The sequence below is a fragment of the Tursiops truncatus genome, chromosome 15 (assembly GCF_011762595.2).
Source record: "Tursiops truncatus isolate mTurTru1 chromosome 15, mTurTru1.mat.Y, whole genome shotgun sequence".
Taxonomy (NCBI): Eukaryota; Metazoa; Chordata; class Mammalia; order Artiodactyla; family Delphinidae; genus Tursiops; species Tursiops truncatus.
This window is the reverse complement of record NC_047048.1, coordinates 34,930,507-34,948,150: the sequence shown is the minus strand read 5'-3', so window position 1 is coordinate 34,948,150 and position 17,644 is coordinate 34,930,507. Positions and strand designations below refer to the sequence as shown.

General features: G+C 41.5%; 1 protein-coding gene across 7 annotated transcripts in view; it reads right to left on the bottom strand.

Annotated features, from left to right (window-relative positions):
- The window catches only part of CREBBP (CREB binding protein), a 132,540-nt gene that overhangs the window by 95,196 nt on the left and 19,700 nt on the right, over window positions 1-17,644 (bottom strand). For all 7 annotated transcript variants that reach the window (XM_073793266.1, XM_033840337.2, XM_033840340.2 and 4 more), the window contains exon 2: window positions 11,838-12,550. In XM_073793266.1, coding sequence (XP_073649367.1) covers window positions 11,838-12,550 — 713 coding nt within the window. The remainder of the gene's footprint in view (window positions 1-11,837; window positions 12,551-17,644) is intronic.

The window sequence follows — 17,644 nt, the reverse complement described above, 5'->3', positions numbered from 1 at the left end:
TAGTTTGCTGACTCCCAGAGTAGAGTCCAGAAACAGACCCCTCCTTATCCAGTCAATTCCATTCCTAGTTATTTATCTAAGAGAAATGAAAATTTATATGTCCACACAAAGACTTATACAAAAATGTTCACAGAAGCTTTATTCTTAACAGCTCCAAACCGGAAACTACCACAACATCCATGAATAGGAGACTAGATAAGCAAATCATGGTATATTAATACAACAGAATACTAATTAGCAATAAAAATAACTACTAAATTCAGGCAACAACATGGATGAATCTCAAAAACACACCATGAGCAAAAGAAGCCTCACCAAAAACAAACCAAAAAACCCACATTACAGAATTCCATTTATATGAAGTTTGAGAACAGGTAAAACTCATCCATGGTGAAAGAAATCAGTAGTGACAGCAGACATGGGTGGAGAGAACAGGTAAAGTGAGGAATACAAAGGAACTTTCTGGGGTAATGAATATGCCCTGTATCTTAAGAAGGGTACGGGTTACATGGGCATGAGTTTTGACAAATCAAACTGTAACACTTAAGATCTGTGCATTTCACTCTACGTAAATTATACCTTTAAAAATATTAATAATGGGGGGCTTCCCTGGTGGCGCAGTGGTTGAGAGTCCGCCTGCCGATGCAGGGGACACGGGTTCGTGCCCCGGTCCGGGAAGATCCCACATGCCACAGAGTGGCTGGGCCCGTGAGCCATGGCCACTGAGCCTGCGCGTCCGGAGCCTGTGCTCCACAACGGGAGAGGCCACAACAGTGAGAGGCCCACGTACCGCAAAAAAAAATAAAAATTAAAAAAAAAATTAATAATGAAAGTAAAACAATAAAATATTTAAAAAATTAATACATGTAGGTCTTTAACCCCAGATCCTAACTGTTGACCTTTAGTTAGAAAGTAACAAAGCTGACTGGTTTTTCTTACAAGTATACTCTTCAAAGTAGTCACCCTGGAGACCTATCAAATCAAAGTACTCAATGCTGCTATTATGCAAAACATTCATTCAGTTTGTGCTACAGAAAATAATGAGTTACAAAGTTAACTGGAAAAAGAAAGAAATATAACTCCAACTTTGACTTTAAAAAGAGATACATAATTATAGATAAAAGATTGCTAGGGAAAACATCAAAAAGTTAACACCAATTATGAACTGGGTGATAAGATTATGGTTTCTTCTCTAAACTTTCAATTTTTGTACAATCAACTACTTTTATTACTAGAAAATAATTCTCTGAAAACAGTAGAAAAGCAGTCTTATCACTTCAAATGTGATTATCTCAAATCCTTTATGTAAGAAAGCATCTAGCCAGCTAACTAACCAATCTTCTCTCAAAGTTTTACAGTAAACCCAGACACTGTGGTTAAGAACTATATATACACCATCTCATTTAATCAGCACAATTCTATGAGGTAGATATTATTACTATCCCCTCTTAATCCATACAATTCTCAAAGGCAGATACTATTATTATCCTCATTTAAAAGACAAACAACTAAGACCCAGAGTGATTATATTATTTTCCCACAGCTAATAATTTAGTGGAGCCTGAACTTGAACTGAGGCAGCTTACTCCAGATCCCAACCTCTGCTCTTAAGCACTTGGCTGTACTGCATCTGGGGAAAGCAGTTTGAGCTGCTGAAGCTGCTGCTGCTGCTACTAACGATGATGATGATGACAACAACGACAGGAGTAGCAGCAGGTCAGTACAATCTGTGGGTAAAGCCATTAAATATACATATATAACCTCATTTAATTAAAAAATTAAAAAATAAATTCATGGATAATTATCATGGGAAGTTCAGTAAATCCTGAATCACATATTCTCCATTAAAATCATGATACAATTATTGAGCCAGTACAAGACTGCTTAATATTTCTACCAAAAACCTGTGCCTACAGGAGCTATATAATTATCACACAGCACACTGTATTAATTCAAAGCTTTCAACCTTTTAATTCTATAAACTGACCATTTACCTCCATTGTGATCTTTTTCAAAAAGGCCAAATTAGGATTTACTTAATAAAAAACTTCCTTGTTTCCTTTGCATTATTTCAAGGATCAGATGAGATGACATTACATGAGAAAGAGAAAAGGATCAGACAAATATACAGTATTATTTCTCTTGCTATTAAATGTTAGAAATGTCCAATTATCATTCCAAAATAGAGAAGGTGAGTCACTTATTCTGAACAGCCAATTTGGCCCTACTCCTCTCTTACTGACCATATGCCGCTAATCTATCCCTTCGGCACGCCAATTCTCGGAGTGTGGTCGCTGATCAGCACAACCACCGTCACCTGGGAGCTGGCAAGAAAAGCAGATTCTTAGGCCCCACCCCAAACCTACTGAATCAGGAACTCTGGGGAGGCCCCACTCTGGGTTAACAAGCCTGCAGTGCCTGTGCTGGACACCAAGTCTGAGAACGACCACTTTATCTTATCTGACCAAAATATTGGTTGACTGGATCCAGGGGGGTCTGGATCTAAAAATCAAAACCTTCACCCCAGAACTTCCCTGGTGGCGCAGTGGTTAAGAATCCGCCTGCCAATGCAGGAGACACGGGTTCGAGCCCTGGGCTGGGAAGATGCCACATGCCGTGGAGCAACTAAGCCCATGTGCCACAACTACTGAGCCCTCGTGCCACAACTACTGAAGCCCGCGTACTTAGAGCCCGTGCTCCGCAACAAGAGAAGCCACCGCAATATGAAGCCCACACACCACAACAAAGAGTAGTCCTTGCTCGCTGCAACTAGAAAAAGCCCACGCACAGCAACGAAGACCCAACACAGCCATAAATAAATAAATAAATAAATAAATTTATTTTTAAAAAAAAAACAAAAAAAAAACCACCCTTCACTCCTCAGGGAGAGCTCTACGGAAAGCTAGCTCCCCATTTTCTGACCACTTTCTAAAAAAAGAACAGGGCTTCCCTGGTGGCGCAGTGGTTGAGAGTCCACCTGCCGATGCATGGGACACGGGTTCATGCCCCTGTCTGGGAAGATCCCACATGCCACGGAGCAGCTGGGCCTGTGAGCCATGGCCGCTGAGCCTGCGCGTCCGGAGCCTGTGCTCCGCAACAGGAGAGGCCACAACAGCGAGAGGCCCGCGTACCGCAAAAAAAAAAAAAAAAAAGTAAAAACAAAAAAATAAAAAAAGAACAATATTCCAAAAACCTTATAAAAAAATAAGCCCTAATCTAACCCCCTGTGAAGAAGGCTTACCACACAAACTATTTTGGTCCCTTATTTCCAATACATTACTTAAAAGAAAGGACTGAGGGCTTCCCTGGTGGCGCAGTGGTTGAGAGTCCGCCTGCGGATGCAGGGGACACGGGTTCGTGCCCCGGTCCGGGAAGATCCCACATGCCGTGGAGCGGCTGGGCCCGTGAGCCATGGCCGCTGAGCCTGTGCGTCCGGAGCCTGTGGTCCGCAACGGGAAAGGCCACAACAGTGAGAGGCCCGCATACCGCAAAAAAAAAAGAGAAAGGACTGAAAGGATTTCTAAGGCTGTAAAAGCATTTATCAACCTCAAAACTATAAAGAGTCTGGACCCCTTGCCCAGATACATCAAAATACCTTCCTCTTTCAACCAGTGTCTGGCTTCCCTCTGCCACCTTCTCTGTGCAGAGCAATAACTCTCAATACCTCTAGCCAGGAGAAGAACTTGAGTGTATGGCTTCCAATTCCCACTTAAATTTATCTTTATTTTTTTAAGAGATTTATTTATTTATTTATTTAACTTCTTTTTGGCTGCACTGGGTCTTAGTTGTGGCACGTGGGATCTTCACTGAGGCATGCGGGATCTTTCACTGTGGTGTGCGGCTCCTCTCTAGTCGTGGTATGCAGGTTTTCTCTTCTCTAGTTGTGGCACGCGGGCTCCAGTTGAGGCGCACGAGTTCAGTGGTTGTGGCACGTGGGCTTAGTTACCCCGCGGCATGTGGGATCTTAGTTCTCTGACCAGGGACTGAACCCGAGTCCCCTGCATTGTAAGGCGGATTCTTTACCACTGGACCACCAGGGAAGTCCCCTTAAATTTATCTTTAAATATCTTTTTTGCTTTCCTCCTAAAAGACAAGTGTTTGGGTTATTTTCTGTAGAAAACAAGAGCATGCTACTGAAAAGATAACATATGAGGTTTCCTACTGTTGAAACGGAGGCACACAGAGTGAAGGGAATAGAGGGAAGCTGAGTAACTTTCCACGATCACACAGCACAGCCAGGATCGGATCCCATAAAGTCTGGCTAAGGGTCTCTTAAATCACTAACCCGTGCAGCCTGTTCTTGGATCAGTTTTACAATCTATATTTTAATAAAAATTCTTTTTATCCAGGCTTTACAATTAATTAAGAGTTATATAAAAATTCTTACAATTTTGGACTTTCCTGATGTTTTTGATTATTTCTACTTTCTCATTCCTAATTTTGTGTCTCTTAAAGAAAACATTTAAAATAGGAAACATAAGCCATTTCAACAACATGGCAATAATGTTAACATGGCATGATATATTTTTTTAATGAAATAATTTCTCCTCTCCATTCTGTGTGCCTCCATTTCTAATCTGTAACATGGGAATAGTACCCACTTTATATTTTTTAATGAGAGTAGAAGTTAAACATTTTGAGTTTTTCTTCAGAATAAAAATATATTTAGACTTTTCTAAAAGAAAAATATATTGACTTAAGAGACCAGTAGTCTAATGGAGTAATGTCAAAGATCTTAAGTCACCCTCGAGGAAAAAAGCTTCAAGCCCATACAGTTGTACAGATGGTTTCTCAATTCTTCAAGGAACAGATCATTCAAATTCGAAACTGTTCCAGAGAACAGATGTGACCAGCTTCCAAACTCTTTCCGACCAAATTAACACAACCCTGATATCAAATCCTGACAAAACACAAAAAAGAACTACAGAACTACAGATCAATCTCACTGTTGATTAGTGAGAACCAAAAATTCTAAATGAATGCTAGCCAATAAAATTCAGCAAAACGTTAACTTTCAATTTCACAATTACAGAGATGGTTCAGTTGGATAGTAGGAAACCTACTGAGATAATCTGTCACATAAATAAAACAAAGGAGAAAAAAAAATCACAGGGTAACCACTACAGATGTCAAAAGGGAATTGACAAAATCCAGCATCCAATAAATGAGTAATAGATTACACCCCAATTTTAAAAGACTGAAAACCAAAGCTCACATTATACTTAATAATAAAACACTACATACATCTCTATTTAAGTCAGATACAAGACAGGGATTCCCAAGAGCATAAACACTGGTAGAAATATTGCCAATAAGACAAAAGTATCAGTAATGCAAAAGATGACTGCCTACTAGGAAAACCCAAGAGAATCAACTGAAGAAGTATTAGAACAAACAAGAGAACTCCATTAAGTGGCCAGATTACCAAACTGACATGTATATATCAACATCTTTCCTATATTAAAACAATAGTCGATTAGGTAATGAAATAGAATAACTCATCTCTAATAGCAATGATAAACCCATTAATACATCCAGAAACAAACTTAATAAAAAGGGTGTATTACCTATATAAAGAAAACTATAGTATGCCTCTGAGCAACATAAGATTCCATGAAAAGACAAACCTTGTATGTACAGGATAAGACAACTTGGAAAGCCACAAAACTGTTAGAATGTCAAAATCCCCCTTAAATGGTTTATAAAATGCAATATAATCCCAATCAAATCCCAAGACTTTTGTTTGATTTTTAGGAATCTGAAAAACAGTCCTAAAGTTTATCTGAAACAGAGGTTCTCAACCCCGGCTGCCATGAAAATCATCTGAGGAACTATAAACTATATCAATGCTCATGCCATGCCCCAGAGATTCTAACTTAATTGGTCTGCAGTAGGGATGAGGCACCACATTAAAAAAAAAAAACCAGGTAATTTTGATGCACAGACAGGGTTGAGAACCATACATCTAGAAGAGTATCTTATAAGGACAGCAAAGAAAATACTGGATTCTTGAAAAGGAGTGAAAGGCAACTGGCTCCATCATATGTTAAAATTCATTACACAGGGCTTCCCTGGTGGCGCAGTGGTTGAGAGTCTGCCTACCGATGCAGGGGACACGGGTTTGTGCCCCGGTCTGGGAAGATCCCACATGCCGCGGAGCGGCTGGGCCCGTGAGCCATGGCCGCTAAGCCTGCGTGTCCGGAGCTTGTGCTCCGCAAGGGGAGAGGCCACAACAGTGAGAGGCCCGCGTACCACACACACACACAAAAAAAAAACTCAGAACTATCATATTGTAAACTTATGTGGCCATTCTCCTGGTAAAACAGACTTTAGCAAATAAAAAAGGGGGAGAAACTTTCACTCATTAAAAGACTTTAGCTGTTTCTTTTAATTATAATATTTTCAGTCAAAAAATTGAACCATTTCATATTTTTAAATTATTATGCTTGATTTTGCTTCTCCCATCCTGCTTTATGCTTTGTTTCTATTTTTTTGGTCTTTAGACTTTAGCTTTTAATATACAAAGAATATAAAGAATACAAACCAACAAGAATAAATGGGAAACCATGCAACAGAAAAGTTGACAGAGAATACAAGCAACAGCAAAATACAAATGCCCATGAATTTATGAAAAGACATTCTGCCTAAGAGACAATCTGCCTAAGAGAATGGCAAATCAGTAAAAGAATAGTATCAGTGTTGGTGAGAATTTGGGGCACAGGGACTTATTCACTTAGATGAGGGTGTAATTTGCATAATGTTTTTGGAGAGGATCTGGCAATATCTATGCTTATTAAAAATGTCAATATCCTTTAATCCAGAAACTTCACCCCCAAGAATTCATCCAGCTGTTACACTCAGCTGTACAAAGATATATATACAAGTCAAAAATTGTGATAGCAAAAAAAAAAAAAAAAAAAATTGTGATAGCAGCAAAACACTGGAAACAATCTAAATGTACAGATACTGGGGCACTAGTCCTATAAATTAAGATATAGCCAAATCAGGGACTTCCCTGGTGGTGCAGTGGTTAAGAATCCACCTGCCAATGCAAGGACACAGGTTTGAGCCCTGGTCCGGGAAGATCCCACATGCCACGGAGCAACTAAGCAAGCTGTGCACAACTACTGAGCCTGAGCTCTAGAGCCTGCGAGCCACAACTACTCAGCCCGCGTGCCTAGAGCCCATGCTCTGCAACAAGAGAAGCCACCGCAATGAGAAGCCCGTGCACTGCAATGAAGAGCAGCCCCTGCTCGCCGCAACTAGAGGAAGCCCATGCGCGGCAACGAAGACCCAATGCAGCCAAAAATAAATAAATAAATACATTTATTAGAAAGAAAAAAAAAGATATAGCCAAATCAGGGACTACTACCGTACCATAGCTAGTAAGAAGGACTGAGAGCTCTATCTAACATGGAACAACTTCCAACTTATGTTGTTCAGGGGTGGAAAGGAGGTGTATGTCTACATTTATACATGGTGGGGGTTGGGGGGGAGACAGAGAGAGAGACAGATGTTATACCATACTACTCTTCATGTTTAGAAGAGATAGCTACACACACACACGCATGCGCACACACACACACACCCTTTCTATACCTCTATATATACAGACCACCTCTGGCAGGATAGATAAGAAACAGTAGTTGCCTTTGGTGAGAGAATTTGGGAGAACGAAGGGTCAAAAATTAAGGGAGACTACCTTTTCAGTTCTTATCCTTAGTGCTATTTTTTAAAAATTTGGCTGTTAGCTGTTAAACCATGTGCATGATTTCTTCTAAAAACAAAACGTTTAACAAAGCCTTTGACCCAGTAACGTCACTTTTCAGAATTTATCCCATGATGCATGTGGATATGCCTACACAAGGATATATTCACTGCAGCACTGTTTGTACTAATGAAAAGTCAGAAACAATCCAAATGTTCATCATCAGAGGAGTACATAAATTATGGTGCATCACAAAATGCAATACCTTGCTATCAGTAGAAAAAAAGGAAAAATCTGCACACACAGCATGGAAAGGCATCCAGGGTATATAGTTACGTAGAACAGCAAGGTGCTTATGTACTGGGTTGGCCAAAAGGTTTGTTCAGTTTTTTCCTTTTTTTCCCTGTAAGATGGCTCTAGTAGTGCTTAATTGTCTTTAACTTCATTTGAAACAATTTTGTTAGATTGTATTGTAAAAGCTGTCATGTCAGCGTGCATTTAAAAAAAAAAACATTAAAATTGGTGAATTTTTGTGTAGCCATTTTAATACTGAGGATGAAAGGGAAAAAGCAAAATTTTTGGCATATTATGCTTTATTATTTCAAGAAAGGTAAAAGCGCAACTGAAACGCAAAAAAAGATTTGTGCATTGTATGGAGAAGGTGCTGTGACTTGATAGAATGTGTCAAACGTGGTTTGCAAAGTTTCATGCTGGAGATTTCTAACTGGATGATGCTCCAGAGTTGGGTAGACCAGCTGAAGTTGATAGCGATCAAATCGAGACTGAGAACAATCAACGTTATATACCACACGGGAGATAGCTGACACACTCAAAATATCCAAATCAAGTGCTGCAAATCATTTGCACCAGCTTGGTTACGTTAATCGCTTTGATGTTTGGGCTCCGCATAAGTTAAGCAAAAAAAACCTTCTTGATCATATTTCTGCATGTGATTCTCTACTGAGACATAACAAAAACGTTTCATTTTTAGAACAAATTGTGGCGGGCAATGAAAAGTGGATACTGTACAATGATATAGAACGGAAGAGATCATGGGGCAAGCGAAATGCACCACCACCAACCACACCAAAGACTGGTCTTCATCCAAAGAAGGTGATGTTGGGTATATCTCCCTTGGGATTGGGAGTCCTCTATTATGAGCTCCTCTGGAAAACGAAACGATTAATTCCAACAAGTGCTGCTCCCAATTAGACCAACTGAAAGCAGCACTCGACAAAAAGTGTCCAGAATTAGTCAACAGAAAACGCATAATCTTCCATCAAGATACCACAAGACCACATGTTTCTTTGATGACCAGGCAAAAACTATTACAGCTTGGCTGGGAAGTTCTGATTCATCTGCTGTATTCACCAGACATTGCACCTTTGGATTTCCATTTATTTCGGTCTTTACTAAGTTCTCTTAACGGAAAAAATTTCAATTCCCTGGAAGACTGTAAAAGGCACCTGGAACAGTTCTTTGCTCAAAAAAAAGTTTTTGAAGATGGAATTATGAAGTTCCCTGAAAAATGGCAGAAATGGCACAAAACGGTGAATATGTTGTTCAATAAAGTTCTTGGTGAAAATGAAAAACGTGCCTTTTATTTTTACTTTAACACTGAAGGAACTTTTTGGCCAACCCAATAGTTTGGTTCCATTTCATACTAAAAAAGAATCTGTGTTAATACATCTGTATAGACAGAAGTGGTTATCTGTAAGGAGAGAGGGGCTGCTCTTTTTTTACTATTTAAATTATTTTATAGGAAATCTGCATTTCCTTTGTAACTATAATTTTTAAAACAAAATTACCTTTGTAAAAATGTTTCTTTTTCCGAGTGCATTTTAAAATCTTATTCCGCTTAAAATGAACTTGTCTCTTACACCTACTATCTGTCCACCACTGTTAGTTCTTTTGTCCCAACCAAAGGCCATGACAATCTTTCAAAAATGCCAGTTCCCACTCCTCCTTCGCCATCAGCCTCTTTAGGGTACCTACAGGGGACAGAGATGGCTGCCCGCAAAGCACTAACGTGGCTCACTTTCCACATAGTGAATACTAGCTAAGTGTCATTTGAAAGAAAGATCACTCTGTACAAAGGAATGAAAAAGTTGGCAGAGGAACATGGAGTGAAGGAGACATTATCAGCAAAGCCCAGACTATAGGAAACCCCCAGAACAAAAAAATAAACGAGCAAAACAACTAGATTCTCCTACAGATACGTTGTAAGACTCCTAGAGATTAATAAATTCTTAAGAGCCATATCAACTGAATAAAATATAGGTTATTCAGAGCTGGGGGGAAAAAGTCTGTAATAACAAATCATGACATACGCAACCATTGGAAATTTGAATATTCAGTGGACATTGATGACATGAGGAAATCATTTATTTACATGTGAGAGTGGCACTGTGCTCAGGTATGCCAAGTCTAACTTCTAGGAATATATATATACATTCTATCAATGGCTCTCCAAGTGTGGTGGAGGGACTCAGTTCCTTCCAGGGGTCAAAACTATTTTCATATAATACTAAGACATTATTTGCCTTTTTTGCTCTCATTCCCTTACAAGAACACAGAAGAGTTTTCCAGAGGCTCTGTGACATGTGATATCACTATACTTAACGGCTAATGGAATGTGTGCTTGTGTTTTAAAATTCTGTTTTAGTATCTAATGTGGCTAATATGGACAGATATATCCACGTTTTATCCACTTGGGCCCCTCAATAATTTTTTTTTTTCCCTCAGTAATTTTTAAGATTACTTAAGAGTCCTATGTCTACTTTTGCATGTAACTTAAATTCTCCAAAATAGTTTTTCGTAACTGGGCAGCGTGGACAAGAGTGATGAGTCAATTAGGAAGGAACAAACATCAATCTATCCATGAACCCTAAGCCCACAGAAATCTTTTCTCAACCCAACTCCGAAAGGCACATTCACACACAGACCCCTCTTCAAATGCCAGGGACAACTAAAAATTAAGTTCATATTCCCCCTTAATAACATTTCAAAAGAGATAAATGCAATTTTAACGTTTGGAATTACTTCACCTTTACTTAAGTGAAAAAAAATTCCTTCTTACCTAAGCCAGTCACAGGGTTCACAGCTGTCACCTAATGCTCGCATCAACCTTGTGGGGAAACTGTGCTCTACTGTGATCTCTCCCTTTCCCTTATTTGGGACTAATCAAATCCAAAGAACAGCCCAAACTGTTTTACTGTTCTGGAATCTGCTGTACCAAATACTGCCTGAAACAGGTGCACTGGTGGCTGTAGCTGAGAAGACTTTTCTCAGTACATCTCGGTGTTTGGCGCTCCAGTGGGATCAGCCCGCCCTCTTTCCCTTGTCAGCTCTCGCTTTCCCAGTGGTCTCCTATCTACCCTGGCATCTGCCTTCCCTTTCTCCACATTCAGTTCCTACGCTACACACCAGTTGCAAGGCCTTTCCCTGGAGCAGAGCTCTCAACCCCGCACAGGCGTCACACCATCTGGAGTCGGTAGCTTTGCACTTCTAACAAGCTCCCAGGTGATGCTGATGCTGCTGGTTTGGGGACCCCACTTTGAAAACCTGAGTTTCCTCTGGGACCCGAGGCCCCATGCTGCCCCCTGGCTCTGCCATGTTATCTCTTCCCTGTTAACCACGGCAGGTAGCTGACCAGCTTGGAACCTAGCTTCTTTGTTGGTAAAACGGCGACTGTGACAAAAGACACTTCACCAGTTGGTTGTAAAAAGGGAAGGGCATGAAGAGTAACGACTTGTTCGGTTGCGTGAAGTGAAGGTAAAGAGCCTTTACCGGATTCACTGCTGCAACAAAAAGCTGATTCCCAGCAGAAGCTGCCTCTTTCAACCATGTGGTTCTACTTCCACACATTCTCCTCAGAGGCTGAAAACTGGTTATCAGTCCAAACTCATTCCCTAAGTTTCAACTGTCTGACATGCAAGCTAGCCTATCGCTGGCTTCTTCAACAATTCCCACTTTAAAGGCATGGGGCAGAGATCTGTATCCTGGAAAGAAGGGCACTAAATACCAAATCTGTCTCTTCCATGTGGGAGGGGCAGGAGGAAAGCCTAAAGGAGGACAGGAATGTGACCCTGGTTAATAGGAAGAATTCAAAGCACTGAAGCTCACTTACCTTGCTCATGCCTCCGGCTTGCGCTGTGTTCAGTCCTGCATGACCGGCCATTTGCGGTGAAACTTGAGTTAACGTCTCAGCCAGCACGCTGCTCGCGGCCCCCTGCATGGCCGGAGTAGCGTATGGCATTCCAGCTCCCCTTCCTCTGCCAGCAGCCCCAAGAGATCCATTCATGACTTGCGCCTGCCCTTGCTGGGCCGGGTTCATTAAACTATGGCCAGAGTTACTATTGAGGAGGCCTGGGTGGGTCTGGTTAAAATTAGCATTCATGCAGATACCAGGTCCTGTCTGTGACGTGGCAGGGCTGCTGGTCACCAGCCCCACTTGCTTTTGTGCTTGAGGATTCAGTGCTTGGGAAGCAGGGGGAGTGGGCCCAGAGGTGCTGGCTGCCTGTTTGGGAAGGCTGGGGGCTGAAGAATCTCCCTGGTTCAGAGGGCTCTTGCCCATGGCACCCAGACTGGCCATGTTTGCACTGTTCGGCTGCCCCTGGGCCTGGCCTCCAAGGCCTTGTTGCACGGGGCTGCTGGAGCTCACATTTCCTATTCCTGGGTTGATACTAGAGCTGCTGCCTCCTCGCAGAAGCTCTGACAGTTGTTTATGTTTGGAAGCAGCATCTGGAACAAGGTTCCCACTGTTTAAAAGGCCTAATTCTCCTCCATTGGGGATCAGCTCATCGGGAAGATCATTTTCCAAGTCAAACAATGATCCAAAATCTAGAAATTAAACAGAAACGGAAATGAGAAACTAAGCAACCATAAGAGCTCTCCAACTGTCATATGTTACTATGATCTTAACCTAAAGGAGCGTTTAACATGGAACACTAGCACGTCTTAACAGTAACATCAAAATGATCTGAAAGTTCATTTGGGAAAATAAAACAGGAAGAATATTTTTCAAATTCTGAAGAAGGGAAAGTTAAACAGAGGTAAGAGGAAGGCTATCTAAAATGATAGATTTTATCATATATTCTAAAACAATAATAGTGCAGTATATGGCAAATGCAGATATACAAATTAAAGGAAAACAATGGAAATTTAATTAGTTCACTGAATTATGATGTTAAAATGCTTTATAAGAACGTATGTGTGTAAAATAGTAATTGGGCATCAGGTAAGAAGAATAGTAATTTGAGGAAATTAAAGTCTAGCCTTAAGTGATTACATATTTAAAAGGTAAATTATCAAAAAACCCCAACCTTAACAGAAAATGAGATTTCTCAGAGTGCTGAAGCTACAGGAAATGAAAATAAAGACATATATAGAAACTAAAAATAATTGAAAGTAAAAGAAAATAGGAGCTTAAAAAATACTTGAATTATATAGAAAGGGTTAAGGGTCAATTTTACAGAAAGATTCTAAACACACTGAATCCCAAGAATAAATGCACAACGGATATAGCAGGTAAATATCACAAAGGAAGATAAAAAACAGTAAACAAAATAGACCATCCTTCCTAGTAATCAAGCATGAAAATGAAAGCAACTCCTTTTTTCCAGTCCCTCTCAAAGTAACACTTCTCTAATGTGGCCTATATATGTCATCTCTAGTTCCTCACTGACCAGGCACTGTCCAACCCACAACAACCTGGCTATACATGCAAGTATAAACGACAAAATATGTACAAGTACATTCATCATAGAATTACCTGTAACATCAAAACAAATGCAAACAATACCCAGAGGTAGTTTAACTTAGTGGTTATTACAACTCTAGACCCATACTGCCACCATTTGAATGCCAGCTCTGCTTCTTGCTCCCCACTTACTAGCTGTGTGACCTTGGTTAAGTTAGAGTTTCTGTGCCTCAGTTTCCCTATCTAGAAACTGGGAGTGATAATGGCTACTACACCTCATAGGGCTGTTGTGAGGACTAAATGAATTAATAAATGTAAAGCACTTAAACAGTGCCTGTGGATGCTAAGTGTTCAGAAAGTATTAGCTATTATTATTACTGTTATCCAATAACAGAGGTTTGATAAATTGCTGTATAATACTATAAACCACTATACATCTATTAAAATAATTATGAAGACTGTACAAATACAGGAAAATGTATGTTATGTAAAAACATGCAAATGGAAATTGTACACAAAATAGCACACAGAGTAAGATTAGAACTAAAGTACGTGCGTGTAGGCAGTAGCTGGAAAGTAATATGCCAAAAATAGAGTCGTAATGGTAAAATGGTGGGGTGATGTGCCCATGTGGCTTTTAAAAAAAATTTTAAAAGCCACTCCCCCTCCCACCACCCACTTTTAGAAAACTGAAGATCTTTTTCTCCATGGCGCAAACCCTTCTGACTGCTTCCCCCAACAACCTCCTCGGCTGGCTGGCCGGGATGTTCCTTTTAGGAAGGGCAACACCTTCTCAGGCAAGGAGCAAGAACCGCCACAATCACCTTCCCCTTCCAGGTGACACAATCCCAGCTAAGGGAACTGAAGGCAAGTCAGCCAAGACAGTTCTGGAAAAGGTTTTCCTTCCTACTGGTAAGGGATGCTCAGAAAAAGATCTCTCTTTTCCTCACTGGATTTCATCATGCGACTGTGGCAACCCTCTTCAACCAGGAGAGGAGACACTGTTCAAACACTAAGGATGGGGCTTCCCTGGTGGCGCAGTGGTTGAGAGTCCGCCTGCCGATGCAGGGGACACGGGTTCGTGCCCCGGTCTGGGAAGATCCCACATGCCGCGGAGCGGCTGGGCCCATGAGCCATGGCCACTGAGCCTGCGCGTCCAGAGCCTGTGCTCCGCAACGGGAGAGGCCACAACAGTGAGAGGCCCGCGTACCGCAAACAAAAACAAAAACAAACACTAAGGAGGGCTGCAGAAAAAATACAAGCACCTGGGTTCATGAAGCCATCTCTAGGCTAAATTATCCAACTCTGGAAGCCTCTTCATCTTCAGACTTCTCGTAATGAGAGAAAATACATTTCCTATCATTTAAGCCATTCTAGTTGGAGTTTAAAGGTAACTTGCAGCTGAAGGCATCTTATCTCCATCACTTCTGTGAAGTTCAAACTCCTTCACACAGCACATCAGTAGGTGGCCCCTGCCCACTTTCCAGCCCTTCTTTCCCAGGCACCTCCTACCTTCCAGCCACAATACCGTGAGCCAGCACATGTATTAGCAACCTTTCTTCTGGGTGCACTCTCTCTCAGTCTAGAAAACCCCACGTCCAGTCCTCCCTCAGATTAAACAGTGACTATGAAGACTTTCTGTAGGCTGCCCCTGCAGAACTGACCAGTTCCTTTTCAGCCTCCTGAGTTCTCTGTACCTACATGCCTCATAAACCACCTCGAACACATACTCATTTCTTCCTGCCTGACTGTAAGGGACTAGATACTCCTTGCAAGTGGATATACACATACTCTGTTTTGTAGAACCTGTGCGAGTAGCTGCAGACACCATGAGCCCTTCCTCCCAAGTACTTTATTTTGTGCCTCCTAAGAACACCCTTTACACAGCACAGTACATTTATAAAATTCAGGATATTTAACCTTGATACAACACTTAATATACTGATTGCCCTTACTCAGATCTGGCCAGTTGTTTTCCAAAACGCCCTTTATCACACTTATTTTTCCTGATCCAAAATCTGATTCTGGATCCCAGCGCACTTAGTTGTCATGTCTTGGTCTTCTCCTTTACTCTAGAAAGGTTCCTCACACTTTGTCTTTCGTAACTCTGAGATTTCTGAGGAGGGTAGGTCAGTTGTTTTGTAGAATGCCCCTCAATTTGGGGTTGCTTCCTCACGATTACAGGACACTCAACTATGAAGAGACAACAGGACTCGACTCCTGGATACAGCAGACACCTCTGAGAGAACCACTGACCAGGGCGTGCTGCTAGCAACAACCCAGCTCCTGTGTTTCCAGGTGGCTTTGTGGGTTCCATTCCACAGCTTTTATGCTATTGTACTGTCCTGAACCTGGAGATTCCCTAAGGTCTCCAGACACAAAGACCACATGAAATAAGGTAAGAACAAATGAAAACAACACTCCAACATAACTAACATTTCTGTTTGTTGCCTTCTAGGTTCTGTCCACATGTACACACATTTTTACTCAGTAATCTCATAAAAAAAAAGAAATCAGTGACCTCCCTGGTGGCGCAGCGGTTAAGAATCCACCTGCCAATGCAGAGGACGCGCATTTGAACCCTGGTCTGGTAAGATCCCACATGCCATGGAGCAACTGAGCCTGTGCGTCACAACTACTGAGCCTGCACTCTAGAGCCCACGTGCCACAACTACTGAAGCCCGTGTGCCTAGAGTCTGTGCTCTGCAACAAGAAAAGCCACCACAACGAGAAGCCCGCACACCACAATGAAGAGTAGTCTCCGCTCACTACAACTAGAGAAAAGCCCATGCGCAGCAACAAAGACCCAACACAGCCAAAAATTAATTAATTAAAAAAAAAAGAAATCAATGTATGTGTGTGTTTAATGTAATGCTTCTTAATCTATGAACGTGAAAATGAAACTCATTTAAACTAGAAAATGGAAGCCGTTATGATAGAGATCACGTTTCCTCCCTATCTGCTGGGGAGGAAATTAGGTGTCAAGCACTATAAACCAGAAGAAGGGAGTGGGCTACTAATATTGTACATGTAAAGCTTGGAACAACCTGCTGACGCTCCCCTGACTGACTCTCTTCCAAGACTGCCAAAGCACTTTTCCTAGGAGAGGGCAGACAGGCCAGGACAAGAGCAGGTAAATGCAGAAGAACATGGTCTCTAGTCCAGTGTAGGAATTGGAATTGGAAATGGAAATGCAAAAACAACACTTGCAAGTGGAACACAGGAGTTCAAATCCTGTCTGAATCAATTAGCCCTGTGTCTTTGGGCAAACTGCTTAATCTCCGTGCCTTAATTCCCTCAACTGTAAAACAGGGACAATGGTACCCCAGGGCTACACGACGAAAGCAGGAAAGGAGTGCTCTGTGCCACAGATACTGGTTATTTTATTCTATCCTGCACAAAAACTTTCTTACCTTTAAAAATGCACCCAGCGTGCTGCCATTCTCAAATTGACTGATTTTCTTTAATGGTTTAGTCTTGTTCTAGTCCAAATGCACATGCACCTTTTACGGCTGTAGCAGGCATTATGTCTGCTTGTGTTCACTTTTGGTTTTTATTGGTCTGCCACAATTTGTCCACCTTAACTACTTTTTCTCATCCTGCTTCAGTCCAAGCACATCTCACAGCTGTTTGGGCTCAGAAAGGGTTGACAAATTCTGCTATGTCCTCACCTGTGCAGTCCAAACACGTATGAACCTGTCTACAACCACATATATGACGTATAGCTTTTTTAACAGACAAAGCGGTTGTGTAGGGCTTGAGGAAGGCACATCCATACCATCACCATCACCATCATACCCACACCATCACCCTTTTCTCACCATTACTTTCTCCTGTTCTCTAGTTCAAAACAAAACATTGATAAAAGAGAGTGAAGCAGGAAAGCCAGGCTGTTGCAACATAACACAGCTGTGCTTTCTACACACCAAGTGTCCCAACACACAGGTTGGGTAATACCAATCTGAATCATCGGAAGTTCCTAAAATTCAAGATAGAGCGCCACCACTTCCAATCCCAGATAAATTCCTTTCTTTCCACCAAGTCACTGGGGGACGGACCAAGGAGAGAGCAAAGCTGAGGCTGAACGAGATTCGAGGACACCCCACTTTCCAGGGGTTCACCTTTAGCAGAAGACGAGCTCTGTCACACAGCGAACAGCAGACAGCCTGTCACACTGCCACCGCTGGGAACAGGAACTCTCTCTCTTCGGGGGCTTGCTGGTTGCATCCAGGAAC